Below are 26967 nucleotides of genomic sequence, written 5' to 3' on the forward strand. Positions count from 1 at the left end.
CTTTAAGTTTCGAGAAGCGACACGCTGTTACGGCAGGCGCACGTGAAGGTTAGCTGGAAGATGCAAGCTCAATCGCAGCAAACAGACACGCGACGCTTTAAACCGAGAGACTTCAGTCTCAACGTCGGAAACACAAGACGTGACCACCCACTCTGTCGCTACTGCTTCACTCCTCCAAGATGAGCGACTTTGGGTCGGAAGGTCGTATGGATGCCATACATGATGTTCTTCGAACGTAAGTCGACATTTCGTCCACCAGAAATGCGCGATGGAAAATCTGATACTTACAGAATCCTCGATACGGGTGCACATTCCGACTTCGCTCTAGCTGTTGGCGGAAAAGAGTGGAAGGTGCACAAGATCGTGCTGATGATGCACTCCGATATGCTGTACAAAATGAGCACCAACGAACATTTTGTTGTCAGTCTTTTCCTCACAATCGAACGTGAGCTTTCGCTAACTGTTGCCGCAGGAAAGCCAGTCCGGTCGCGCAGTTCTCAAAGAGGTTGAGGTCGACCAGATCGGCGCTCTGGTGGAATTCATGTACCACGGCCGATATTCCGGCCCAGGAGGCAGGGAAGGAATAGTGGAATACACAAAGTTCCATCTGAGCATGATTGCTTTGGCCGACAGGGTGAGTCCGGTGTTCTTCGTACGGAGCAGATGCTGACACGGATAGTACATGATGCCTACGCTCAGGGCGTTCGCACTTGCTGTCATCAGTTGCGAGATCGTCAAAGGCAATGTCATCGAAAGGGCAAGACAGCTTTACAACAACCCCGAGGCTCCACTAGAGATTCGTCGCGAAATTGTGCGGCTCATCTCGCACAATCTGGACGAGTTGCATGGGGAGCGCCTCGATGCGCTATTGGATGAGATGCCGCATCTGGCTATCAATGTCCTCAAGGCTCACAGTCGGTGGAAATGCCTTCCAGGGTACTAAAAATCTTGTGTGGACTGGCTTTGCTGACACTCTTTCTCAGGCGGCTTAGACTGGTATTTGCGCTTCAGGCAGGGTTGACGCAGGAGAGCCATCGAAGCAGGAGGGTCTTTGGGCAGAGCTTCATTCCTGTACATCTCTCCGCAAATTGAGGACTTCAGCAAAGAAATAGGGGTCAGGCTTGGCTGAGCGATTTGGACCAGCTTGTAGCTAAATAGCCATACCAAATGCTCTGCTTGAACATAAGTAAGGCGGAGGTGGCTTTGGCAGATATTCTGGAAGCAGGCCTAGCGAATTTGAAATGATCAGTTTATTCCCAATGCTTGCGTCTAGATCAGGTGCAAGCATATTGTTTGCTTTTCGATCGAGACACGAATGGACCACCGTCGAGTGAAGCCTTTTTGAACCGCCGAGATCGGATGTGACAGGTCTTTGCGAGTGCAGTAACCTGCTATTGTATCAGCCCGACGAGAGCGCCCGGTTCTGCCACGCGAGTCCACGCCCTGATGGCATCGTGGACAAACTTGAACAGCACGCCATGCGTGGACTTGGAGCGAAGGTGGGTAGAGCGTAATCTCGAAGCAGAAGTGGCTCGCGTTCCTGCGTCGACCGTGTTCCTGCATCAATATTCTCCGAAAATGCTCTAATGTGCATCGTACCCGCTCTCAGCTGCAGCAGCTTCGACCCAGCCAAGTCGACTGAACACGAGTCCTCTTGCCATGAGACAGCACACCAGCAGCCGTGACAGTGGCAAACTGCTCCTGCCGTCCTCTTGCCACACACGGCGTCGGCCTTCAGCCCCAGGCTGACCTGGTGCGGTGGTGTGAGAGAAGAGGTCGCGGCGTGCGTGTTCAACAAGCTCTTCTCGCACGTCCAAAATTAGAGTGGCGGCCTGCGTCTCCACGATGGTGGATCTCATTCTCGGAAGCAGGGCATCGGCAAGAGCGAAAGCAGCCTAGCTCGCCGCCAAGCCGTGAGACCGACACTGCTGGTCGGAGTCTGCGACAAAGTCTGAATCGCGTGTGACGCGCCTGTTTGATCTTCGTGCACGAATCTGATGACGCGTGGAGGAGTGGCGACAGCAAAATGAAGCTGGCCGCACACAACCAGTGGCGTGGAGGAGAAGAGATAAGGTGAGGACGGGCTCCGCGGCGCTTCATCGTAGAAAGGACTTAGCGAAGCATGGCTGGTCGGCGATCAGGAGCGCGCGTCCGCTGATTGGCCGCAGTTCGATGTGGGCTGCAAGGCTGGGCACGACGTTCAAGGGGCGTGTGAGAGAGAGCGGCCAGCGCGCGCGTGTGTGCAGTTGTGTGTATGGGTGTGTCTTTTGACGACGCCGTCTGCTTCTTCGCCAGTGGCAGTGCTCCATGCGCTGCATCCTCTCACCACCTCTGCCCACCGCCGTCCGCTCCTTTCGACCGTCTCATAATTCCACCCTCCGTGTTTGTTCTCCGCCGCCGTGTTATTGCCAGCACGCGGCCGTTGTTGGGCGCAGCGAGCGACCTCCGCCACCACTGGAAGCGCCATTGGAAGCTGGCCGGGTTGCACATACACCCCTACCACACAAAGAATACGGGAATAGGCTGAACTGTGGCGGAGCTCAGGCCGGGCCATCGTATTCACCATTGCATCTTCATATGCTGTGCTGCGCCAGGAATCCGCATGATTTGCAGCGCAAAGAGAGCGCAATACAAACACCATGGGTCCGCGACCCACGCACCTGAACCTGCGGGATAACAAGGCCGACAATGGGCAGGATGAAGTCTTCGACAAGCCGCGCATGCCCTTCTTGGGCAGAGACCTGCCGTCACCGCGCGCAGGCGAGGTGCCGCCGGCCATGTCGCCGCTGGACTTCATCGCGATGCAGAGCAGGATGTTGAAGCAGCAGTTGGCTGAGGAGAAGAGACGCGAGGAGCAAGCTGGGCGCAGAGTGAGCAGACTGGATCACAAGTTGGTGGAGAAAGAGTTCAGAAACCGACCAGATTTCTTCCGGTCAATCAGCGACCAGAGCAGGATGACGGACGTGGAAGAGGAAGAAGAGGATATCACAAGCCCGCAGTCGCAGGGCGGCAGCCAGCCCTCAACACAGACTCCTGACAGTCAAAGGCCAGTAAGTTATTATCCGACTCTCGATCGCGCGTCGTACATTACGGACGACGACGCGCCCGATGTGCCTGCTCTACCCACCCCGTTCTACGATGCGCAGGAAGGCGCCGAACCAGCGTCGCAGACAGCCGGGAAGAGCGAGCAAGACTACTTTGGCATTCCGCGAGCAACATCCCCAGAACCCGTGGAGCCCAACGTCAACGTCCAGGCGCCGTCGCCGAACGTGCCACCGAGTTTGACGAACAGCATCGATACCATATCCTCACATCCCAGGACCAGGACGAACGACTCGCAGCGATCGCAGAGATCGCTTCAGTCGCAGCGATCGGAGAGAGAACGAGGTCTTGCGCCGCCTCAGTCGCCTCGCTATCCCAGATCACCCAGAAGCTTTCAGAGCATTCGATCTGTACCGCCTGACAGCGGGGACGAAGATGCTGCTTCTGCGAATGAGTCGACAGGACACCCCTCTGCACGCAAGCTATCTGGCAGCAGCAACATGTCTCGACCGCAATCGCCTTTCTCACCTTGGATGCAGCCAATGCACAGGTCGCCTTCGATGACATCCGAGTATTCCATTAATGGTTCGCAGCAGATGCATCGCCCCTCTGCCGCCTTCAATAATTTCTCAAGGCCGATGAGTAGTTCTGGTCGGCCTTCTTCGGACGCTATGCGGCCCAGGCCATCATTCGAGAGCCGGCCTTCCTTTGACCAAAGACCGCAATTTCCCCATAGGCAGGCGTCAGATAGGAGCAGCAGCACTGAAGCGTCTTACAAGCAGGCCGTTTCGCGCGGCAACTCTGGTGACGATTCGAAGCCGGCTCCGAAGTTGGACATCCGCATTCCACAATATCTTCGTAGCAGTAGTGTTGTGGATGTGGCCAGTCCTACTCTGCATGGTCAGCCGATCGGAGGTTTCCCAGAAGACGGATCGGTGACGCCGGGTGGCACTAGTTCATCGTCCTACATCTACGCAAAGTATGCTCTTCCAAGAGGCAGACCTGTTGACAGAGACTCAACAGCTTTCCGAGACTCCTGGATCCAAAAGCAGTTCGAATGGGATACCAAGCACGGCCGCACTCCATCACAGGAAGTGCGCGGCCATGAGCGCAACCAATCCGACAGCCCCATGTTTGAAGGCCAGCCTTCACCTGCACTATCAGATGCTCCGCGGCAAGGTCGAAGTCTCGCCCCAGAGGCCAGCATAATCAGGAGTCAATCTGCGGACCCGCGCGCAAGGGACGTAGCGCATAAGATCTCCGTAGACCGCTCACCACTGCATCAATCAGAGGTTGCTTCATTGCATACACCTTCTGTGAACACAGAGAGCACAGATCGCACGATCAAGCCTCTTCACAAGAAGGCACTTTCTGCAGATGTCACGCCCGAAGAACACCTCGACATTGGTATCGAAGCCCACGATGCAGGCGCCACGAACAAATCGACCTATCACTTGCGATTGGCGGCACTTGCCGGCCTACCGACCGCTATGCTGCTGTATGCGCTTGCCTGTCGACACGGCTGGGGTATGCGACCGAATCAAGCAGAAGGTGTCAAGTGGCTTCGGAAGGCCATTGACACTGCAGGGCTCGACGTTGCAGATGCGGAAGAGAAGCTCAATTCGACCAACGGCAGCGGGAAGAAGCTTGACCCGGCCGAGAGGAAGAAGAGAAAGGCTCAATACGCTCTTGCGATATACGAGCTCGGCATTTCTTCCATGAACGGCTGGGGCTGTACAAAAGACAAAGCTCTCGCAGTGCGATGTTATGAGATTGCCGGCTCCTGGGGGGATGTCGATGCCCTTGCCGAAGCTGCTTTCTGCTATACGCAAGGCGTTGGTGTCAAGAAGGATTTGAAGAGAGCTGCGGCGCTGTACAGGAAAGCCGCTGACATGGGCATGAGCATGGCTGGTAACAGCTGGTGAGTCGTTCCCAATTCTAATTCCGCAGCTATCGCGCGTATACTGACTGTGTCCTTTCAGGATCTACAAAGCCAAATATATGGACAACAGCAATGTCTCCATCATATCTGGTGATCTTTCGTCGAAAGACAAGTCCGATAAGAAGGACAAGAAACCCGAACCTCCCCCGATACCCGCCGATGACGGCCGCGGCGAACGACCTCCTGCTGGTGGACGAAGCCGATCGAGGTCAATATGGGGCAAGAGGAAACCAGAGAAATCATGATGCCTTTCCTGAAACCCCGCCCAATCGCTCGCCCGGCCGTGAACGGAAATCGCGCTCGTTCGCCTTACGCTGGTCTCCCTACATTTTTTTTTTACCCCTCTGTTCCCGGAACTTTTTCTACAGCTTCCCAGGAAGCGACATGCGACCTTTTCGCTCGCTCTGGTTTCCACATTACCGGCTAATGTATATTTTCTATTGTCTTATATTCACCCACCATGCGACGGCCGTGACATTTGGATTCTTTTGACTTTTTTGGTGAGAGGTGGGAATTTTCATCGAGTCTAGATTTCTTCATCAGCTTGGGAAAGGCGGCAAGCTAGTCGATGACCGTTCGTTGTTGAGACTCGGGCGAGTCGAGATTTGTGTAGTTGAGAGTTTCATGAAAGAGCGAGGAGGAGAAAAAGCGCTGTCTCTCGGCCAAAAGTTTGGCGGAGATATAGAGAAAAACAGAACGGCTCCTGGATGTCTTCCAACTTAGGAAAGGTGATCTCAGGGAAGTCGCGGCGCAGGAAAGAAAGGAAAATTGGACTATGGAAGAAAGAGAGTCTTCGTCATCATCAGATCAGTATTTCGAATGTCAGTTCGAATGTCAGTCCACAGACGCGTTTGCTGTTTCTTCGATCATGCCACATGATAAAGTGCATTCCGCTGTACTGTGAACCCGTCGAGGCATCGCAGCGTTGCATGGCTGCAGCCATCTCAAGACGACAAAACTTGCCTGGTTCGTGAGCTGTGACCATGGTACACTGTACTGTAACGGTTGTGCCTGTGGCTCACCCAACTGTTCCAATACAACGGCAACACCACAGCCGCGCCATACTCTTGCACTCGGAACTCGAGTCATGTATACCGATGGGAGCCTCAGGAACAGCGTATTCTGACCAGGGGAGCTCCGAACGGCGAACATGGTTACCAAACTTCACCTCAGGGCGTCCTCAAGAGATCGTCTTCTCGGATATGGTGTTGTTCGTACTTGGCCGCTTGGCTGTACCGTCCAATGCTGCACCAAGAAACGCCTCAATCTGGGAAAGTCCGAGATGAGAGATAGAAAAAAGCATCGCGACTGATAACGATCAGTGTATCAGCACATGCCAGATTCGGCTTCTCCAACATCTCAGGCAAACGAGCATTTCGGGCTCTTGGACCAAATGCTTGTGCCAGCGAGGACCAATCGCTCCGGGCAATCCCGCGAGACAAGACATGATGCTTTTTGCTTGCTCGGTGGAGCACGTTTTTGACGTGCCGTATGATGTCAAGTGATCGCCCGCTGCAGCCCCACTCGCTGGGTGTGGCACGAAACAGAGACGCCGTGGCCACGCGTGTGACCATTCCTGCCATGCAACTCTACCGGCAGCCTCGATCAACGCGCTCGGGTTTGACGGCCATGCCACAGGGCCAGCGCAGCAGCTCCCAGACCGCGATGGAGCTCGCTTCCGTCATCTCTACAGCCTCTACTGCCCGAGTTCCAGCTTTGGGGCCTCCCTTGACGTAGCTGCCATACGCAACGACTGCGGCGTGCACTCGATGGCCACGGCCGCCCCTCTTTTCGATCCTGCTGGCAGGAATGAGGAACCTTTGGCTGCTAGCAGCCAGCTTCGACATATAAGAGCTGCGTGTCTCGCTCGCGTGCTTGCAGCATAGTGGTTTGCATATATTCTTAGACTCTTGGACTCTCGCCTAGAGCCTGCTTTTACCTGTCTCTTGACGTAGTACACCTGCACGATCCATATATAAGACTTTGCCCACAATGTCTGCTCTGCACGATAACAGTACGTAGACCAATTCCCCGGACTCCCAAGAACCCAGAGGAATTCCAGGCTAATCAGGAAACCATGTCAGGCGTCGGCGGTATCCCCAATACTGAGCAGCGTGGAGCTGAGACTACCCCTCAGCAAATCCACCAGGAAGGTGCTCAGTATGTGAAGGAAGCTACACAGGCCAACCAGAGCGGCTCGGCCGCCAATGAAGGTACAGGTACGATTACCTCCCGCCCAGCGCCTGAGCCCATCCGTGAGCAGCCTCCGGCCAGCAATCCAGGATCGGACGACCCTACGGGAGGAATTGGCAAAGATGCTGGTGGTGTCAGTGGATCAGCCTACATCGGAAGTCCGGTTTCGAGCGAAGAGCATGGTCTTGTCGATACAGTCAAGTCATTTCTCGGCTTGAGTAAACCAGAAGAGAAGAAGGCCGAGGACACTCAGCCGGCTTGGAATGCAGGGAGCGTCACTGCTCTAGCCGGCGTCGGTGCATCTACGAGTGCTCCTGCTGTTGCAATCGCAGCTGCTTCTGGTACCGGTCACAAGCATGAGAGCAGTAGTGGAAGCTTCACTGCCGAGATCCCGGACAGGACGCGTCCTTCAACTCTGGCCACGACAGAGCCGGCGGGGGCAGTGGGCAGCAACTCTATCAGTACGACAGACCAAAGCATTCCTCAGAGGTCGATCCAAGGCGATAGCACAACCAACGCAACGACACCACCTCCATCTTCGTTGAACAATCCGAGCAACTCCGAACCAGACACCACCGTGACAGCAGGCAGCCATCTCACAAAAACCGGACCAGACTTCAGTGCTAACGAAGGCACCAAAACAGTTCCATCAGCATTAGGCGCAACCACAAACTCCAAATCACACACTAACAAGCCCGAAATGAAAGACACCGAAGTCCGTCAACAGCAACCCGCCGATGCAGACGAGAAAGACAATCACAAGCCCCCTAAGCCAGCCGATAAGAGCGCCGGCGGCAAGTTCGAGAACGTCGATGCCATCCCCACCGCAGGTGGTCAAAGACTTGGTGAAGAGCACTGGGGCGAGAGTAAGATCGTGCCCGATCTTCCCGAGAAGCGGGCATCGACATCTGGACAGGGAGGAGTGAGTAGCACAGAGGGACAACCTACTTGTGAGTTGATCAGAAGATCTAGTTCTATCTGTAATAATAGACATGCTGATCTTGTAAACAGCTGAAGTCGCAGACAACACAGCAGCCAACACCGGCGGCGCCACTGGCGGACCCGGATCGACCAACAACGCGAGCAGCGATAGTGGAGAAAAGCAGGGTGCTTTGGACAAGATCAAGGATAAACTGAACATTGGAAAGAAGTAGGAGGGTCCAATGATACAACACATGTCGGTCCATTTTCGGAGCACGTCCCGAAGATCGCGATGATGTGATGACGATGGCTTTTTTCCTGGTAGTCCACGATGAGATGGGAAAGTTTTTTTGTGCGTTGACTGGCTCAAGTGACGATGCAGTCAGTCGATCTCCCTATGCATAAATGAATGGATGACGCTCAGCATAGTGCTGTAATGAATTGAACATATATCTACCTTGTCCAAGGGCATCGCCAATTTGCGTATATGCCATCGTATATGCATGCATGTAAATATCATGAGAAGACATATCGACAACATGACCAACGTGAAAATCATCTCACATCCACCCATAAGCACTCCTCCTCCTCTGCAACAAACTCGACCTCCTCTTCACCTCCGTACTCGCTCTATTCCCAATACTCGGTCTTCCCTGCGAATTCCCATTCCCGTTTTCCGCGGCGTACGCCGCTGTTGTTGGTACAACAGGACTAACATTCGGTACAACTCTAATCAATTTCTTCAAATCCTCTCTCCTCTTCTGTCCTTTGTCGTGCGTGAAACGTTCCAGTACACTGCCGAGAATACTACCCTTCCTCATGGGCGAAGTACTGCCGTCTTCGTCCGCATGCTCTACTGTATTGCTGTTTGAACGCAAGGATTTGAACGGATTGCTCAGGAGAGGAAGTTTTGCTCGACTTGTATTTGTGGGTGTCCCGGGTGGTGAAACGGCTTCGTCAAAGTTTTGTTTGGAAGTGCGTGACCAGCCTAAATGTGGGACTTCGATGTTGGGTTTTCTGGCTGTTGTTGGAAAAGGTGGATGAGCGGGAGAATAGAGGTGTGGTGACTGCGGAGAGGGTCGGACACTTGAGGGACTGACGCTTCGATCTGTTGCAGTGGAAGAACGTCTTCTGGCTTTTCTGAGGCTTTTCATACCTACGCGTTGGAAGAAAGGCTTTTTGTTGAAGATGGGGAAGTCATCGAGTGTTTCTGAGTTGGGAGTTTGTTGTCCCGTAAACGAGGAAGGTGAGGGAATGTGATCGCCAAGTGGGGAGGTCTGCGGGCTGGTTTGAGGTGTCTTGAGTTTCATTTCGATGACAGATCTGCTGAGTAGAGGTGCGCCTGGCTCTGTGTTGCCTGCACTGGGAATTGCAGGTGCGAAGGCTGTTCCCAAAGTCGGGCTGCCCATCTCAGAGTCTCTGCCTGATTCAGGCTCTCTGGGATGGGCTGACGTACCAACGCTTGGTCTAGACTTTGATGAGTCTCTCGGGTTCAGTCTGCTCGAAAAGCTCGGTTTCGAGCTCTTCATCTCCCTGACTGAGCCGCCCCGGCGGACCTGCTGATCAGATTGCGAATTGTATATGGGGTCCGTTCGAGGGTCTGGTTCTTGCTGGTGCTCTACTGTGCGGAGTGAGCGCCCTCTTTCGACAGATGTGCGACGGGCATGCATATGCTGTGTTGATGGCGGAGAGATCGGGATGTGGCCGAAACCACTACCACCACTGGCATGTCGGGAATCTGCTGTCGACACTGAGAGACGCAGATCAAAACTATTCGAACCTCGAGAGCTTGCAACAGAAATTTGACTGCTACTTCGTGGTCTGTACCGCGAAGCACCCGAGCTCTTTCGTAGGGAGGTTGGTTTCTGGACACGGTCCTTTCCGGAAAATAGTGGCTGTGGAATCATCTTCATGTGTCTTCTAATGCTGTCGTCTGAGTCATATCCGGTCGTGTCAAAATTCGGTTGTCGGTAGTTCTGCGCAAGCGCAGTGTGGTACTCCTCTGCAGCAGATTTAGGCTCGTCTCCAAGCTGAAATCGGTATGCATCCGGCACGAAGGTCTCAGGAGATGGTGGGATGTTGTGTGCAGATAAGTCAAAACTTGGCTTGTTCCTCTCACGCTGCGGCTCATGCACATTTCGTCCTTCGTACTCTGGCTGACTGATTACTGTTGGTGTTGGAGGTACCATGTCTCGAGCAGGCCCGGAACCCACATGAAAAGCGTTGACCGACGGTAGTGGACTATATGGTGCCGGTAAGGGATACTCGACCGGGTGAGAAGCTATCGCTGGCGGTGTGGTGATGCTCCGTGTTCTGCCTTGTCGATCAACGAACGTGGCACTGATTGGGTACTCAGTCGACGACGAAACCGCTCGCATGCCAAAAGGATCTGCACTCGTTGCTCTGGAATGTAGCATCGATTTCGTCTTGCTCATCGTTCGAGCAAGCAGCTCTTCAGGCAAGAGTCTTTGAGCTCCTGGCGAGTTTATTGCCTCCTTCGCTTCTGCTAATGATATGGTATTGATGCTCTTCGCCGGAGATATCGGTTTCTCTAATTGTGGCAGAAGTGTGGTTGCTGGGCGAGATGCAGAAGGCGAATTGTCAGACACGATCGTGCTCACGGTAGGGCTGGTGAGAAGAGGATCGAATGCTCGTGGCTCGAGTAATACAGCTGGTGTATCAGATTCAACTGAGATTGCCTTGAGATCTGGGACACTGCTGCTGTAGGCGATCGATCGCTCAGGCATTCGTATGTCCCCTTGTAAGTCGTCGGTCTGCCATGATGATACTGAATCCGGAGCCCAGTTACTTGGCGTGCGGCTGTAGACGCTACTAGATCTCCGCCTTTCGGAGCTTGCGTCTGATCTCGGTGCCTGTATCGGTGGTGCAGGCAGTGGCTTATCATGATTGTGCTCCAGAGGCGGCGTGCGGAGCAAGAAGGTCTGGAAGGGCGGTATGTTCTTCTCCAAGCCACGTAAGGAAGATGATGAAGATGTCTTGCTCAAGAGCGGTGGGGTTGAAGCCTTCGACTCCGTGTATAGTGATGTTCCGATCGGAGGCTTCTTATGTGGAGGATTGATGGGCACAGGCTGGTACATATTCCAACCTTGCGTAGGCCCAAATGTCGAGAGCGGCCTGTCGTCCACGAACATCTTGGCGGCGTGGATGCATAGTGTAGTGAGAAAAGATCGTGTCGAGCTCGAGAAGTGGTGACCCCGCAGACAAAGAAATCACAAACGGAACTGCGTATACAGGTCCATTGCGGCAAGTCCAAGCACTGTTTAGGACAAAGAGAATTTAGCAGAAAAACGCCTCTTGCCTGTTCCGGCGCCGTGAGGTAAGAATATAGTCGCAATAGAAGGCAGTCCATCCCACTCCAAGCCAGAAGACGTGTTGTAACGCCAACCAATATCGTGTGCGGAAACTGTGTACGAGCATTCTGAGCGCTGTCGACGCGATGGGAAGTACTCGAATACGCATGTGAGCTTGATACCATCTCAAAAAAGCTACGATGTGCCCTCGGAACTTCGACCTGCAGCATCGGTAGCATCTTTGCTGTCCTCGGCAATCTCCAATTCTTCGGCCGTCGGAATCTGCGGAATATCTTGCATAACTGCTGGATCAGCTTTGCGAGTCTTGGCTAATTCTTTCAAGCGCTATGAGGTTGTCAGTGAGCTCAGAGAAAATCTCACAAAGTGCATGTCTGACCTCTTGCTCAGCCGGAGTCAGCTTGGTTTCAGCTTGCTCCAGAGCAGTTGCCCGAAAGCTCCGCCGCACCTTCTCAGGTGAGGTGGGCGTGCTGTCCAACTCTACAGGCTGTGCGTTGACGGCAGCTATTGAAGCAGTGAGGTCTGGTGCTCGTGTCGTGACCGGCGACACGATCGTCTCATCATTTGAAGCCATGTCTGTGGGAGATGTTGTGGAATGTCTGTGGAGCAATGGGAGAATGAAAAGCGCGGAGGACACGGATTGGCCGTCTGAAGAGGGTGATGAGTTGCAAGCAAGCGAGGACAGGAACAACCCGTCTACTGTAAATAGGCTGAGCTCGAGCCACAGTCTGAACGCGAGACGTAGGACGTGAGGTCGCTGCCGCAAGATCCAACTTAATGTCCCTTGCCCCGCCCAGCTTGGCAGCTATGGCGGTCGCCAAGGCCAGGCTGAACACAACGTAAAAGCGGTCACACGCCCGGTTTCAAGTGTTGCAAGGAGGTGTGATTGACAGGAAAGGATGAAAAGTAATATGTTGATCGCTCATTCAATGCCTGGTTTGATCGCTATGCGCCTGCTCAGAATTTATGTAGAAGGAACAGTACTCCATGCAATATATGTGTACATTACTCTACACTCTTCCCTTGTGCCTCGATACCAGAAACTGCGCTTTGGACGGCACTGGTCACATCGATGTGGAAGAATGGTCTGTTCAGACCCTGCACCACTGCAACCTTTGTCTTGTAAGTTGCGGAGTCTTTCAGCTGAGTGTTGATGTCGCTGGAAGATTCCGAAGCGTTGATGCTGTCATCATCAGGTCGCCGGCTTTCGAGATCCTTGGATTGGGTGTGGTAGAATTGCTTGCTGTATGCCTCGTCTCCGGCGGCTGCTGCACTCGAGGAGCCTCCAATCTCAGCTACACTGAAAATTGGCTTCCATCTCTGGAAGGCATCTTCGCTGTCAACAGAAGGATAGCCAAAGCCGGCATTCGCGAGGGCACGCTTGGTCCAACGATTATTGATGCATGCGAAATGCCATTGCACGCGCTCGGGTGCAGTGTATCGATCGAGCTGGTTGCGAACATCGATCAAGTTCTGAATCGAGGTAAGGTCGACGTTGTTGACGGAAGAGAAGTCAATGACGATGGCCTTCAGTGTTGGTCGATGATCGTCGACATTGACTTCCTTGCCTGGCCTTGGACCTGGGTCGTTCCACGGGCGGTCTCCAGGCCTGGCGTAGCTGTGTGGATTTGTGCGTTGCGTCTGTTCGAAGATGACCTTGCTCAAATAGTCCAAATAGTGGTTCGCGTTTGGATAGTTAAACCTAGATCACTCGTTAGGTCAATGTCATTGATTGATTGGGAATGAAATCTTACCCTTCAGAGAATCTGAAAATAAAGACGCCCGGGTACGCATGCTGAGGTTGGATCGCCGGATTTGAGCCGTCCTCGTTGTCGAATGGGATGAAGACATCTCTGGTTGGGTGAGTATCGTGGCCACCGGTGCCAGTTCCAGCCCCAGAACCGGTTCGCTTTGCGTCACCATCAATGTACTGGCCACTCGGCATGTCTCGAACCTTGACCTTGCCAAGGAAGCGCCCTTGTGCCTTAAAGAGTCTGAAGATCAGCAGCGCTGCAGAGGCGGAAACAGTGACGTAGACACCGATCTCAATGGTCGTGAACACGGTGATGATAACACCGGCCAAGAAGATGGGCACTTCCAGCGGCGACACTCTCCAGAATTGATAGACCGTGTTCGGTGGAGTGATCAGATCTCCTACGGCGTGAATAATGACGGCGCTAAGCGCGGCCTTGGGAATGTAGAAGAAAACCGCAGGCAGAGCGTAGATCGACAGAAGCACGACCACAGCAGTGATGACACCAGCGAATGGAGTACGCACACCAGCTTTCGATTTAATCGCTGTTCTGGAGAAAGAACCAGTAGCCGGATAGCCGCCGAGGAATGGCCCGAGGAGGTTGGTGACACCAATGGCGACCAACTCTTGTGAAGGATCGATGGTGTAGTTGTTGACTCTTCCGAAAGACTTCGAGATCGATATGTGCTCAATGAGCAGCACGATGACTGACGCTGGCAGTTCGCTTGCAAACAGGCTGATGATGTTGCTGTTGACAGTCGGAACGGCAGCGTGTTTGAAACCTCGTGGCACTGTGCCCAGGATCGCGACCGGAGACTTCTTAGCGTCGTGGTCCTCCAAGTTGAGGTTCATGAGCCAGGCGATCATTGTATAGAGCAAGATCACGAAAGCCGTTCGAAGTGTGGCCAAGAAGAAGTAGAGCTTCTTGTGCTGTGGCTGCTTCCTTGCGGCGAAGTTGAGGCTCGATCGAATGAGATACAGCATTGTGAGTGCTGTAAGCCCGAGCGCTGCGTCGAGCTTCGAAGAACCCAAATGCTTCAAGGTGTTGATAACGACCAGATACGTCGAGTCCCGGTTGTTCACGATCTTGCTCGAAATACCCATCAAGGCCGGGACTTGACCGACCGCGATATTGATGGCAGAACCAGTCATGAAAGCGGAGATCGAAGCGAGTGAGATGAACTCAACAAGCCATCCGAGACGTGCGAGGCCGAGAAAGCAGACTATGGCGCCGACGATGACAGCCAGGGCTGAGGCAACGACGTGGCCTTCGATTGTGGGATCTTTCTTAGCGACCGAGATGACGATGTTGCCGACGATGGTTGACATGACCGCTACGGGCTACGGAATGTCAGCTCGTCTTCATCTTTGGCACGAACGCCCTGTACTTACGCCGATAGTGATATCCTTGGAAGTGGCGAAGAACCAGTAGATAAGCACACCCATGAAGGATGAGTAGAGACCGTATTCAACGGGGAGCTGAGCCAATTGTGCGTAGGCCATACTCTGTGGCACGACGACTGCGCCGACTGTGATACCAGCAACCAGATCGCCGTACAACCACTGAGCATTGTAGCGCAGAATCCATTTCGTGAAGGGAAACAGGTTGTGGCAGTAGTGTAGGACGTCCTTGCCGGAGGGTATCACATCGCGAAGCCACTCTGCTGCCGTAGGCTCCTGTTCGACGTACGAGTCTGCACTTTCCACTGAGAAGACTGATTCCCCTCGTGAGAGTTTCGATCCTGGAGTTCCGTCGTCCAGTTTGATGCCCAGGACCTTGGCCAAGCCATGGCCGATCTTGGTACTCGTCGAAGCCATCGTGAGTGAAAGTCAAGAGACGACGGACGAATGCTAAGAATGCTGGGCCTCCAGGGCGCTGCTTTATGGCTTGGGGTAAAGTTTCGCGTGGGAGCTAGTCTTTGCACAGGCGCTCTTAGCCCGACCTCGACCGACTGACGCTAGTACTATGCGCGTCCGGAGATGTGCACCCTGCGAGATCCAAGCTCGCGAAGAACAGAAGGGTATTGGTGCGTCCGGCGCAGGGCTTGAGCAGGTGATAGCTCCAGGCAATGGCGAATACTACGATCTTCCCGATCGCGGAAGCACGACACTGCGTGGGAGAAGCAAGGTATTGTCCTTTGGGCGAGGACTCTTCGTGGGAGGGGGCACTGAGCCTGTTCCTCGATTGGTGCGGCGTCCAGTTCTGTCGGTGGCGTAATAAATGGCGGGTGTAAGCACCTTCGTCGGGCTTCTTGTGCTAGCCCGATGGTGTCAGGTACGTGAGCTTTGTATGTTTCACAGCTAGGCCTGGTGCCAGCAGTGAGATCGCTATGAAAGCAGACTTTGCCGCTTCAACGTCCAAGACTGACAAGAAACCTTTTTCTCGTGGATATTACGCAGCTGCGGGTCCGACCACACACGTTTGCGTCTGTGATGGAGTTGCGATGTAAACGGGGTTTAGCTCAGAGCACGCCATCCGACGAACCCGCGCTTCTGATGAAAGAACCGCCCCGTCGGCAGATCTGACCATGCACACAACGTGCGCCAAGCGACCGCGAGATGCACCGGGAGGTCCAATGAAGAAGACGAAAGAAGACGTGATCGGATGGCTTGCTCGAAGCAGTTTTTCGGCACCGTGGGCGTGGGCGAAGACTTCTGCTTCTCGAACTGCAGTCGTAGGTATGATACTTTGGCCAACATTGGATTGCATGCCTTGACTTTCAGCCACAATTTCTTGCCATGTCGAAGCTCTTCCTGGCATAACCTTGACAGGGCGTGGCATGCTCGTTGCGCAACCCTAGCCGCGTCTGACTTGGAATCGCCAGCGATGGCTTCGTGTGTGGTGTTGAAACACTATCAATCTGATTCTATAGCTGACCCAGATGAGTGGTAGGATTTGCCGACGAGCCGAGCCACAAGATCGGGGTGGGTCATCGGTGTCTGGCATGTACCAAACAACAATGATCTCGCGCACGATCAGTACAGAGATGTACCAGGACAACCCAGCTAGGGCCTGTCGACACGAAGCCTGTTGGAAGTCTAAGAGACCCTGTGGCGTCTGAAATCGGCGTCGTGTGCCAGGGTGGTGCTGCGCGTGGGAGATCATCTAGATGGCAATGGACACCGAGCATCTGGTGCGCAGATGGTTTTTCCCGGTTTGCCATCATGTCTGGAACACCGTCTGGCACAGTGCGATGTCGGGGTCGTGATTGCTCCTCCAGATGGGCATGGTAGGCCCAATGATCAATAGCAATAACAATAGCAAGAGATGAGCCGAAGGCCGCTTCCCGAATGCCAGATGCCGGGCACAGTTGAGCATGTCGGAGGCATGGAGGGCTGGCTGGCGCGTCCACAGAGTCGTAGCAGCGATGATGGAGATGCTGACAGTCGGGCGCCTCTCGTTGGTGGTAGTGACAGTCGTGTATGGCGAGGGGCCTGATGTCGCCTGAAGTTGGGCAAGCGCGTGAGCCACGGTGGACGAGCGAGTCACGCGTGTTCTCTTCCCGCACACGCACGTGGCCTACGCGTCGCTCGTTTCGTCGCAACGACCAGCCCGCACGCGACCACACGTTCCTGTTCCCGCGCCGCTGCCATTGGCAAAGTCCGCACACACTTGCAGCGTCCACCAGGTCCGCACCGCACCGAGCATGACGCACCTCGATGTCTTTCTCCAGCAGGGCCCCGTCGGCGGCGACCACGTCGCGGGCTTGGAAGAGCTGCGGCGCGTCATTCTGCTGGATGGCATACCGGCCAACAGCGAGGGCATGGTATGTGCACATCTTCCCCTCGTACACCTCATGTATTAATGTCATCCGCAGTCCGAGCTGCGCATCTATGTATGGCTGATCCTCCTCAACGCGCCGCCGTTGAATACCGACGGCTACTTGGACCTCGTGAAACTGGGCGCCTCGCCCGCATATTCAAAAATCCGGAACGATACTTTTCGAACTTTGACCACCGACCCCCTCTTCCGCCGGCGCGTCACTGAGAACAGTCTCACGCGAGTGCTCAATGCCGTGGCTTGGAAACTCAACGACGCCGACGAGTCTCGACGAAGTGGCTACATGTCGCCACCCACCTTAGGCGTCCCAAAGAGCCTCGATGGAAACGAGGCCCATTCCCCAGGCTCAGTCAGTACCCGAGACACACTCGGCTCCGTGGCATCAGTCACCGATGCCAGTGAGATAGGTGATTCGAGCAAAACGCACATCGGTTACGTGCAAGGCATGAACGTCATGGCAGCACCATTCTTGTATGCTGCGCGCAGCGAGGCAGAGGCTTTTGCCGCTTTTACTCGCTTCATCACAAATGAAGTACCTGGCTATGTTCGTGGAAGCATGGAAGGTGTACACAAAGGCCTTGCTCTGATTGACCAGATTTTGGCCATTGTCGACCCCAAGCTGGCATCTCACATGGCCTCCAAGCGAATGAAGGCTGAGATTTACGCATTCCCTAGCGTGCTCACGCTTTGTGCCTGCACCCCTCCGCTCCCAGAGGTGCTTCAGCTATGGGACTTTCTGTTCGCCTACGGACCTCATCTCAACCTGTTATGCATCGTCTCACAACTCGTGCTGGCACGAGAATCTCTTTTGAACAGTGCCTCGTAGGTCTGCAGATTCCACAATGGTTGATCGAGCTAATTATCACAGGCCCAAACCTGACTTCAAGCCACTGAGAGCGAGACAGGTCATTGACTACACTGTCAACTTTGTCCGCAAGATTCCAGATGACCTCTACGAACAGATGCTTCTACATGCAAAGTGAGGTCTATTTTGACAACATGGCTCCGCAAGAAGGGGCATGGATTACGCATGTTGCCTGCACCAGCTCGACGACTGAGAGTCTTCACCGAGCATGGATGGGCCATAATATCCAGGGGCCGGAGCAGTCCACCCACAAAACTATTTTCAGCAGTCACGCCACACGAGGGTAAAAGTATATGGCGCTGCTGGCGAAGTCTAAACAATGTCGTCGCCTTTCTCGGATTCCGAACGAGCATTGTTGTACCAAGTATACCGCGTCTTGCGCGCGTATCTCGCGACGTCGACAAGCTACCGGCGACGTCCCCGCAAAGAAGCCATGCAATATCCGATCCCAGTAGGAAATGTGGGAACCGGTAAAACTGCATCCACTGAAGTGGAACCTGCCGCACTTGCGTTCATCATGATGCACGGACTGGAGCAGCGATCCCTATCTCCAAGACAAGATCGTCTTCTTGGAGAGTAGATTTGCACACACATCGAAAGAAAATATTCCGCCGCGGAGAAGGTCCATCGAAAGAGGCACGGCAAGGAAGAATTGCAAAAACCCTGCGCTGTATAGTAATCCAGAGCCTTGGCGGAGTGATCATGCGATGGGTCTGAAGAAAGTTGGACACATAGGAAAGGGCACTTTATGGAGACGCGGTCTAGCGAGCCCTCACCCAATTGTGGAACGGAGCGCCAGATGCGGTCTTGCTTTCCTGCGCCTGTATATCGTTCTTTCGCAGTATTGGGAAAGTCCTACAACTCCGCCAACTTCTCATGGTACCGCCTCTCAGCTTTCTCCATGACCTTCTTCACCTCAGCCGCAGGCAATTTCTCCCTACGATCGTACGTATACAATCCATTCTGTTCCTGCTCAATATCCGAGAACTGTGTCCAGACGATTCCGCAAACATGGCCTTGCTGCACCACACTCGTAACCATGTCGTCAATTCTGCGCAGCAGATCTTTCGCATCACTGGCTGTGGTGTAACCCCAGTTAACCTTTCGCTCCTTATCATCGCCCATGATTTGTTCTTCGAGACGCTTAGGTTTGTCTTTGAGACCTTCAGAAGACAATGGTTGCTGCTGGTCAGGTCTATGATTTGACGCGGCGATATTGATCCCGCCAAATTCAGTGCACATGACTGGTGCGCCAGTCTCGTGGACTGAACCCGAATCCAAGATTCGTTGACCTTTACCATAGATAGGTCCTAGAAACATCGATCGTCCACGACCTACGATCTCCCTCAGCGAGGCACAACGATCTCTCATACCGTTTGCATCAGCATAATCGTGGAAACTCGAAATATCGGTCTTGACATGTTCCCAGCCACAGTTGTCGTTAATCGGTCGGGTGTAATCATAGGCTTTAGTGTTGTAGTAAAGACTGCGAACATGATCTCGTTGTCGCACATTTCCGCCTAGATCTGGGTATCCCCAGCTTTCGTTCACGGGCGTCCAGGTGATGAGAGATGGGTGGTTGATGTCTCGGCGAACCATTTCCATCCATTCTTGATCGAAGCGGCGCATCATGTCTACGCTGAAGTTGTAGCAGCTGGCCATTTCGCCCCAGACGAGGAAGCCGAGGCGGTCGGCCCAGTAGAAGAATCTGTATGTCTGTTAGCCATGTTTATGGTTGTTGATGGGGATGATGGAGAAAGACTGACACAGGGTCTTCCACTTTTTGGTGTTTCCTGCAGCCGTTGAAGCCCATTGCTTTGCTCAGCTCGATGTCTCGTTTCAGCGCTTCTGATGAAGGTGGTGTCATTAGAGTCTCGGGCCAGTAGCCTTGATCCAGTAGCAGGGACTGAAAGAGTGGCCGACCATTGAGCCGGAACGTTCCATCGCCATTGTTCCAGCTCAACGATCGCATTCCAGTCGTGGTCTTTACTTCATCCAGGAGCCTTCCATGTTGGTCGAACAGGCGCAGCGTGATGTCGTACAACAACGGACATTGTGGTGACCAGAGTGCCACGCCCCCACGCCAACAGCGAGAGTCGGTGAGAGGAGCTGCTCTGCTAAACTCCGGAGGCAGCTTTTGGAAGTGCTCATCTGACAACCTCATGTTCAGATGATCAAGTCGCACGAAGTCCTCATCCCGCGGGAGTTCTTTGCGGCCAACTCCGACCATCACGCCGCCAATGCTGCTCTCGACCTCCACTGATAAATTCTGGCCTACGCGTCTGCCAGAGACACAGACACGAGCATCGAGAACTCCAGCATCAATCCTGGTAGATTTGAAAATGCTGCCATAGCTACTATCGACCATGCGCGCTGGTGGCACGCTCTCTAGCCACACAGATTGCCAGATACCGCTGGAGGGCGTGTAGAATATGCTTTCTGGCTCGGGTCCCCAGTGTTGCTTTCCGCGAGGTTGTGTTAGATCTGCGAATGTTTAGTCGGAATTACACGAAAACATGTATCGACCACGAATTCAGGTAGCTTGTGCTGGGGACCACATGCAAAGCTGTCCTGTCAATGGAGACATACCATACGCCGAGTCAAAGACTCTTACCGTCAACCTGTGGGAAGAGGCGTTCGACTGCGCAACCGCTTCGGTGAGGTCGAGGTCAAACGGAACATGGCCTCCGGAATGCTCTCCTACAGCATGGCCATCAAGCCACACTTTTGCATGATAGTCAACAGCACCGAAGCGAAGCAGGAGCCGGAAGCCATTGCTCCTCTCCTCGATACTTCGCAAGTCTTCAATTCGGCGCTCGTACCATAGCACTTGGTGTACGCCCTTCTCATGGATACCAGAAGCCGGAGCTTGGAACACAAAGGGCACCTGGATTGTCCTCTTTGCACTCGGCTTCCCTTCTGCTGAAGCATGTGTTGGCAAGCCTTGCGTGGCGAAGGACTTCAGTTGACCTTCGTCAAGATCATCATACAAGAAGTCCCACGGGCCATTGAGACTCTCCCAACGCAGAGTACTGCGGACGAAGTCTGGACGAGGATAATCTGTCGGAACAGTCGCCATTCTGGCTGGTCTTGGAGGAATTGAAGGAGGCACAACGGGCTCTTGGAGCGTATACGCAGGATACTGTGACGAGTTTTGAGGCCGCTTGACTTCTTTGACAAGTTTAGAAAGGCTCTTGCGCATGTCTCAATGCTGCTCTCCCTATGAAGAGCTGATGCGTCACGTTGGAGAGGGGCGGTCAAGCTTGATGGATCTGAATGGAGCAGGAGCAGAACAGCCTTCAATCCGCGCGTTCATCAAGTGGGCCACCGATGTTTGTCCATCTATGATCGTTGCAGAGATGGGAAGCATCTTGAAACGTGTGTGATGTGATGCCTGTCGTCTCGTCGCTGCCCCACAAAAAAAGCTTGCTGACTCAGCATTCGGCGAAGCTCGACTTCAGAATTTCTCGAGAGGCTTGAAATGGAAGACCATAATTCACGATGTTCGCTGTAAAAGGATGGAACGTTGACGCTTCGACGCTAAAGCCACAGACCGAGGTGTTCAAGGGCAAGAAGGCGGCAAGCAAGGAGGCTGCTGCAGCTCAGGATGATGGCGACAAGCAGAGCAGAAAGCGCAAGAGAGAGGAAGCAGAAGAGGAGAAGTCTAAGAAGGCGGACGCACAGCTAGGCGAGCAATGGGAGAAGCATATCGAAGGGAAGACACCGAAGAACGCTAAGAAGGGAAAGAGTTCGGACAAGGCTGGAGAGCAAGCGCAGCCTGGCGCAAAAGACAAATCTAAGGCGAAGGATGAGAAGAAACCGAGTGCGGAGGTAGACAAGGCATCGACGGAGGCTGGCACGGAGACCAAGAAGGCAAAGAAGCGCAGTCGAGACAGGAAGAAGGAGAAGCAGAATGGCGAGGCCGGCGCATCTGGTTTGGCACCAACAAATGGAGCCGCAGTTCCAGCACTACCACCTGCTCTTCCTGCTGGGATGAAGCTCACGCCCATGCAAGCTGCTATGCGTCAAAAGCTGATTTCTGCTCGCTTCCGTCATCTCAACGAGAAGCTATATACAGAGCCATCTGCAAAGGCTCTCGAGCTGTTCGACCAAAATCCGGAAATGTTCGAAGACTATCACTCCGGATTCCGTCAGCAAGTGACGACGTGGCCTTCGAATCCTGTTGACAATTTCATCGCCACAATACGATCGAGAGGTGCTGTGCGACTGCCTTCGCAGAAGAAGGCTTTCCAGAAGGACGGCAAGCGGAAGCATACAGACGTGGCCGACCGCTTGAAGGCTGAGAGTGAAGGGAGAGTTGCGGCACTTCCACGAACGCAAGGCACAAGCATCATCGCAGATCTTGGCTGTGGTGATGCACGCCTCGCGCAGACGCTCACGGATTCTGGCGACATGACGAAACTGAACTTGCGCATTCTATCTTACGATCTGCATTCTCCGAGTCCGCTTGTGACGAAGGCCGATATTGCGAACTTGCCCGCCGATGATGGCAGCGTAGACATTGCTATTTTCTGCCTAGCTTTGATGGGTACCAACTGGATTTCGTTCATTGAGGAAGCATACAGGATCCTCCACTGGAAAGGCGAGCTCTGGATAGCCGAGATCAAGTCTCGCTTCGGCCGCGTGGGGAAAAGCAAAGTAGTCGAGCACAGCGTTGGTGGGAAAAGGAAACAAGCTGCTCTGCAGAGGAAGAAAGCAAAGGCTGATGCCGAGCAAGAAGAGGCCCATGAACAGGAGACGCTCGCGGTCGTCGTGGACGGCGCCGAGACTGCTCCGACGAATCAGGAAACGGACGTATCATCGTTCGTGGAAGTCCTGCGGCGACGTGGGTTTATCCTCAAGAATGGGGACAGCTCGATCGATTTGAGCAACAAGATGTTCGTCAAGATGGAGTTTGTCAAAGGTGCCGCAGCGACGAAAGGCAAGAACAAAACGGAAGAGGAGAAGAAGGTGGAAAAACCCAGGTTTAAGAAAGCGAAATTTTTGGATGATGATGCGAAGCAGGACGAGGATGTGGCGACTGATGATGAGGCGAAGACGCTGAAGCCCTGCTTGTACAAGATTCGGTAGAAGCAAACACCAAGATTCATGGGCAGAAATGTTTGGAGCGGGTTCATGTCCTCAATCTGTGCCTATTCCTGCTGCAGCATGCCAAGGCCCGTGCAGTTCACTTGCTCAAGGCACTGCTCAGCAGCCATATCATTGATTACTTCAAACTCGTCACATTGAGTCGGCCCGACTGTCAAAGAAGCCACAGCTGATTCCGGTGAGGGGCAAACCTACTGCCTTACATTCGTTGTGGTCAATGGCGCTGGCTATCAACAACAGATCTTCTGAGTGGGCATCAAGCCGTGTTCAACCGAGGTACAACAACTAAACCGCACACATTCGGCTTGCCAACACCATCGAACATGACTACTCTTCATGGCAGCTGCTTGTGCGGACGAGTAACCTACAAGCTTCTTGAGGCGCCAGAAGGAAGTGCCGCACAGGTATGTGATCTCACCGCTGATGCCAAGCGGATACAAGAAATAATGACACTCATTATAGACTTCATTATGCCACTGCCTTCCTTGCCGCAAAATTTCTGGCTCCACCTTCTCAGTCAACCTCACAGTAGCTGCCTCCAACTTCGGTCTGGCGAACGGTGAACTCAAACAATTCCAGACCAAGCATCCAGAGGCAGGCTTCGAATATACACTGTCCTTCTGTCCTGAATGCGGAACACCGATATATGCTCAAGTTCATGCGTCCGAAGAAACATCAGCGCCAAGTACTTTGGTGCTTCAAGTGGGGACTTTAGACGATGCTCAGACGTTGGATGCCACCCCTGCCGTAGAGATGAATGTCAGACATCGGGTTCAATGGTGTTCACAGGTTGCTTCTGCGAAACAAAAGGAGACTTACGTTTGACACGCTGATATTGATTAGTCATATGGCAACGTATGTACTGGGTGGCAATCGCGCGTCATAGTCGCGAACAGATGAGTTTGGAGAAAATGTACTCACGATCGGCAATTCATCACTGTCCCTTCCACCCAACAGCTACCAGCAATCGCGACAAGATCTGAACCGGAGACAGCGGTCAGGAACGTTTCCGTGGCCGGGATCTTGGATGGCGCTTCCACCATTTGTCCCAATGCATCCCGAAGACATGCCCGTCAGCGTCAGGTCCATCCTCATGTACGGCGCCACGTTCAGTCAAAAGTTGAGCTATCTCCTTGCAATCCATACCCACAGCGGTGGCAAGTGGGGTGCCGTATTCGGGACTCTTAGCATTCATGTCAGCACCATGCTCGAGCAGAAGTCGCACTATTGTCTCGTGGTCTTCGTGACATGCATTCCAGAGGGCATTTCCTCTTCCGCCCGGCTCCGAATTGACGTTGGCGCCATATTTGAGAAGCAATCGAACGATGCTCTCGTGACCGTCACAAGCTGCGATACCCAAAGCGTTTCCTTTCCTGTCCGATGCGAGGGAATTGTCCGGAGGTGGGTCATTCACATTTGCGCCCGATGCGAGCAGAAGTCGGACTATTCCCTCACTACCTTGACTGCACGCAGCCATGAGGGCAGTGTTGCCAAACCGATCCTTAGCATCCACATATGCCTCGTATTTGAGCAGGAGCTGCACTGTCTCCTCACTACCTTGACCGCATGCAGCAATGAGGGCAGTCTTGTGCCCCTCGTCCTTAGCATCCACATCGGCGCCAGCGTGAAGCAGGAGTCGCACTATCTCCGGACTACCACGACCACATGCAGCTATGAGCGCGTTGCTGCGGCTTTCGTCTCTGGCATTGACGTCGGCAGCCCATCCGATCAGAAGCCGCACTATCGCCTCACGCCCTTTGTGACATGCAGCTTGTAGAGCACTGCGCTGTTTTCGATCTTGAGCATTTACGTCTGCGCCCTTTGCGTGCAGCATTCGCACTATGTCCTCATGACCTTTATAGCATGCGGCCTTGAGCGCACTGCCGTGTTCTCGGTCTTGAGCAGTTACATCCGCATCTTTGAGGAGTAGAAGCTCCACTATCGGAACCGAGTCTTGAAGGGAAGCAGCGACAAGTGCAGTCGAATGATCAGTCACAGCGTTTACATCTGCACTTTTGCGAAGAAGAAGTTCGACTATATGTTCGTGTCCACCCCGAGCAGCACTTTGAAGAGCACTAGGGTGCTGAGTGTGTTCTGGTCGGTCCACGAGGGCACCGTATTCGAGAAGTATCTCTACTATCTTCTGATGACCCTTTGCGGATGCGTATTGTAGGGCAGTACAGCCATGTCTTTTCTCAGTATCGACGTTGGCGCCGCGTTTCAGGAGGAGTTCGACTATCGCCTCATGCCCATTCTCGGAAGCACGGGCAAGGGCGTCGTTCCCCGGCATGTTGACATCAGCACCTCGGTCAAGGAGGAACCGTGCAATCAACTTGTGACCCTCGGCGGATGCAGCTTCGAGTGCGTTGATATACTTTCCGAAATCCGGCACTCGACCGTTGACATCGGAACCCCAGTCCAAGAGGAGCTGCACAAATTCTTTCCAGCCTCCTTCGCAAGCGGAAACCAAGTGGATTGGTCTCATCTCACGCTGGCGCAGCTGTCGAACAATAGCATATTTGCCGGATCGTGCGGCAAGAGATAGTGAATCGTCAGATTGAACCTCACCAAGTGTGGGAAACGCAAACTTTTGGGCGAGCGGCTCTTTGGCGAAGATACCTTCAACATTGAATGCCAACAGCCTCTCAGCGAGGGCCCAATTGCCATTGTCAGTAGCCCACAGCAATGTGTCTTGGTTATAACGCAGCTCAGATCGTTTCCCGAACCCACGATCGCTCCCGAGTGCGTACGCATACGCCTCTTCTGTTGTTGCCGAGAGTGCAATTAAAGTGTCCTCGTGGCCATTAGCAAATGCAGCGACGAAAGGATACTGGTATCTCTCTTCTACGCACCGCCGCCAAAGATGGAGGGTGCCAGTTGCTTGAATCAGACGCTTGTAGCCCTTCTCTGCAAGCACGTAGATCATGGTAACTTCTGGAGCATGGCGGCGAACGTCATATGTCTCATAGACATTGCTCACGTAGATCCACCTGTCAAATGGGAACAGTTCCATGAAGTGCTCTTGCGCAATCATGTGAGCGGCTTCATTGGCGTGGAAGAGCACTTCACTACTCGCATAAGCCATGAAGGGGTAGTTGACGGCCATTATCTCTCGGCTGACCTTAGCCTCTTTGTTGACCTCCTTGGATTTCGATTTCTTAGCCTTATGCTCTTTAGACCTAGCCTTTTTTGATTTGCGCTTTTTGGGCTCGTCCCCTCTCGTCTTGTCCTTGTCGGACTTGAACTGGGAAGAGCCTGCTGTCGAAGGCATATTCGAGACCCCGCTAGTGAGATAGTGCAAACAACACTGTTTAAGTCGATCGTGGCTCACTGAACGAAGATGATCAGCCTCTCCGAGTTCTGGCCAAAGCTCTCGTAGGCCGTCGTCTTTCAACAAAAAATCGTTTACTGATTCATGAATGAATTGTACCCGGGGCGCCGTCTTTGATTTCGTAAGTTCCGCTAGTCCCTTAGATGAGGTCTGAATGTAACGCGTCATGGCTTCAGTGTCGTCTTTCCACGCCTCTGCTGCCCCATTAGGATACAGCTCAGATATCATGGCGATACAGAACTCCTGCATAGTAAGTGGTCGCCGTGCAAACAAGACCCATTGGAGGCACAACAACAGTTCGTGCATGTTAGCATCGTCGCGTCGAAGAAGGTTCCGGAAGAGGTCACTCAGGCCATTTGGTAGCTCTTTCAACCTTTGCCACATGAGAAAGTTACGGCCGCCGCGAAAGTCATTATTCAAATGGCTGATGACCAGCACGGCCCACATAAAGACTCCGTTCGCCTTCTCGTGAACTGCTATTGGGATCTTTTCTGCAAGCTCGCCCTTCTCGACTTTCAGTTGGTGTCTGATGTACTTCTGCAAATCTTCGGAGTGCCCATCTTCATCCTCAAGCACTATGCGCTGACCATTGCGGATCACGATAGTTGGATAGTGGCGGCTGGCCATACACAGCCGAAATCTGTTGTTATCGCCGTGTATGCTGTCTCCAATATCATCAAAGGACTTAATCATGTCTTGTA

The 26967-nt window shown here is 53.5% G+C and overlaps 10 protein-coding genes across 10 annotated transcripts; 5 read left to right on the forward strand and 5 right to left on the reverse strand.

The window, feature by feature from the left end:
* Positions 1-179: 179 nt before the first annotated feature.
* Positions 180-943, forward strand: CKM354_000686200 (uncharacterized protein; the record flags this gene model as incomplete). The annotated part of the gene is made up of 4 exons (XM_044802197.1): positions 180-235; positions 291-420; positions 473-634; positions 680-943. 4 exons carry the CDS (start codon positions 180-182, stop codon positions 941-943), a joined length of 612 nt encoding a protein of 203 aa, XP_044658132.1.
* Positions 944-2639: 1696 nt separating this feature from the next.
* Positions 2640-5229, forward strand: CKM354_000686300 (uncharacterized protein; the record flags this gene model as incomplete). Its single annotated transcript, XM_044802198.1, has 2 exons — positions 2640-4963; positions 5025-5229. 2 exons carry the CDS (start codon positions 2640-2642, stop codon positions 5227-5229), a joined length of 2529 nt encoding a protein of 842 aa, XP_044658133.1.
* Positions 5230-6976: 1747 nt separating this feature from the next.
* Positions 6977-8331, forward strand: CKM354_000686400 (uncharacterized protein; the record flags this gene model as incomplete). The annotated part of the gene is made up of 3 exons (XM_044802199.1): positions 6977-6998; positions 7069-8127; positions 8189-8331. 3 exons carry the CDS (start codon positions 6977-6979, stop codon positions 8329-8331), a joined length of 1224 nt encoding a protein of 407 aa, XP_044658134.1.
* A 327-nt stretch (positions 8332-8658) lies between these two features.
* On the reverse strand, positions 8659-11250 carry CKM354_000686500 (uncharacterized protein; the record flags this gene model as incomplete). Its single annotated transcript, XM_044802200.1, has 1 exon — positions 8659-11250. The coding sequence occupies one exon, from the start codon at positions 11248-11250 to the stop codon at positions 8659-8661; it is 2592 nt and encodes an 863-aa protein (XP_044658135.1).
* Positions 11251-11604: 354 nt separating this feature from the next.
* On the reverse strand, positions 11605-12001 carry CKM354_000686600 (uncharacterized protein; the record flags this gene model as incomplete). Its single annotated transcript, XM_044802201.1, has 2 exons — positions 11605-11754; positions 11807-12001. 2 exons carry the CDS (start codon positions 11999-12001, stop codon positions 11605-11607), a joined length of 345 nt encoding a protein of 114 aa, XP_044658136.1.
* A 431-nt stretch (positions 12002-12432) lies between these two features.
* On the reverse strand, positions 12433-14998 carry CKM354_000686700 (uncharacterized protein; the record flags this gene model as incomplete). The annotated part of the gene is made up of 3 exons (XM_044802202.1): positions 12433-13129; positions 13182-14521; positions 14573-14998. 3 exons carry the CDS (start codon positions 14996-14998, stop codon positions 12433-12435), a joined length of 2463 nt encoding a protein of 820 aa, XP_044658137.1.
* Positions 14999-16827: 1829 nt separating this feature from the next.
* On the forward strand, positions 16828-17944 carry CKM354_000686800 (uncharacterized protein; the record flags this gene model as incomplete). Its single annotated transcript, XM_044802203.1, has 3 exons — positions 16828-16947; positions 16999-17783; positions 17830-17944. The coding sequence occupies 3 exons, from the start codon at positions 16828-16830 to the stop codon at positions 17942-17944; spliced, it is 1020 nt and encodes a 339-aa protein (XP_044658138.1).
* A 737-nt stretch (positions 17945-18681) lies between these two features.
* Positions 18682-21028, reverse strand: CKM354_000686900 (uncharacterized protein; the record flags this gene model as incomplete). The annotated part of the gene is made up of 3 exons (XM_044802204.1): positions 18682-19534; positions 19593-20310; positions 20416-21028. 3 exons carry the CDS (start codon positions 21026-21028, stop codon positions 18682-18684), a joined length of 2184 nt encoding a protein of 727 aa, XP_044658139.1.
* A 299-nt stretch (positions 21029-21327) lies between these two features.
* CKM354_000687000 (25S rRNA (adenine645-N1)-methyltransferase) lies at positions 21328-22917 on the forward strand (the record flags this gene model as incomplete). The annotated part of the gene is made up of 1 exon (XM_044802205.1): positions 21328-22917. One exon carries the CDS (start codon positions 21328-21330, stop codon positions 22915-22917), a length of 1590 nt encoding a protein of 529 aa, XP_044658140.1.
* A 1015-nt stretch (positions 22918-23932) lies between these two features.
* Positions 23933-26959, reverse strand: CKM354_000687100 (uncharacterized protein; the record flags this gene model as incomplete). Its single annotated transcript, XM_044802206.1, has 1 exon — positions 23933-26959. The coding sequence occupies one exon, from the start codon at positions 26957-26959 to the stop codon at positions 23933-23935; it is 3027 nt and encodes a 1008-aa protein (XP_044658141.1).
* Between the last annotated feature and the right edge of the window lie 8 nt (positions 26960-26967).

Source organism: Cercospora kikuchii (assembly GCF_019650295.1).
Source record: "Cercospora kikuchii DNA, contig_00004, whole genome shotgun sequence".
Classification (NCBI taxonomy): domain Eukaryota; kingdom Fungi; phylum Ascomycota; class Dothideomycetes; order Mycosphaerellales; family Mycosphaerellaceae; genus Cercospora; species Cercospora kikuchii.